Source organism: Octopus bimaculoides, chromosome 20 (genome assembly GCF_001194135.2).
Source record: "Octopus bimaculoides isolate UCB-OBI-ISO-001 chromosome 20, ASM119413v2, whole genome shotgun sequence".
NCBI lineage: Eukaryota > Metazoa > Mollusca > Cephalopoda > Octopoda > Octopodidae > Octopus > Octopus bimaculoides.
The window spans coordinates 44362210-44363253 of NC_069000.1; the positions used below are offsets into that span (position 1 = coordinate 44362210).

Below are 1044 nucleotides of genomic sequence, written 5' to 3' on the forward strand. Positions count from 1 at the left end.
TATATTATGGTTATTTGCTCATTATGTGAAATGCTGAATGCTGCAGCTGCTGCTGCTGCTGATGATGATGATGATGATGATGATGATGATGTATATATATTCTTTTACTTATTTCAGTCATTTGACTGTGGCCATGCTGGAGCACCGCCTTTAAATTATGATCTAAATCTTTCTAGCAATCTTCATTTGATGTTATACCATCAACACAATTATCATCACCACCACCATCATCATCATCATCATCATCATCATCATCATCATCATCATCATCATCATCATCCTTCTCAATATCACCACCACCACCACCATCATAACCACCACTTCCCTTATTGGTATCCCTACTACCACCATTCTCCCCTACCTCCTTTTCCTCTCCTCATCAATGTCATCATCATCATCATCATGACCTTCACCACCACCACCACCACCACCACCACCATCATCTTCATCACCATTAACATCACCATCATCTACATCAATAATCATTATCCTCATCATCATCATCATCGTTATCTCCATAATCATAATTAACAGTAACTGAAGGACATCCTTACTTTGACCCTTTCCTTTCTTTAACAGAACTTGAAGCCCCCATGGGTCAAGATCCTTTCCTCTCTCCCCGTTTGGGCCATTGTCATTGCCCATTTTGCCGAAAACTGGGGATTCTACACGTGGCTTACCGAACTTCCAGCATACATGCACAATGTTCTGAAATACGATATCGAACAGGTTTGTATCAATCTTTGATCTTTGACTTGTTTTAGGCATTAGAACGCAGCCATGCTGCGGCACTGCTTTGAAGAATTTTGTTTAGTCAAATGAATCAACCCCATATTTGTTTTTGTTTTTTTTTTATCGGTCTCTTTTGTTGAACTACTAAGTTACAGCGGGGGGTGGCTTAAACTCACCAGCACTGGTTGTCAAGCAGTGGTGGAGGACAAACACAGACACAAAGACACATATACACATGGATAAATATATATATAAATATATATACACATATATATGTATATATATATATATATATATATATATACATATATA

General features: G+C 38.0%; 1 protein-coding gene across 1 annotated transcript in view; it reads left to right on the forward strand.

The window, feature by feature from the left end:
• Positions 1 to 1044, forward strand: part of LOC106870076 (sialin) — a 151859-nt gene that overhangs the window by 135456 nt on the left and 15359 nt on the right. Inside the window, exon 10 of the mRNA XM_014916053.2 lies at positions 580 to 729. Within this exon, the coding sequence (XP_014771539.1) occupies positions 580 to 729 (150 nt within the window). The remainder of the gene's footprint in view (positions 1 to 579; positions 730 to 1044) is intronic.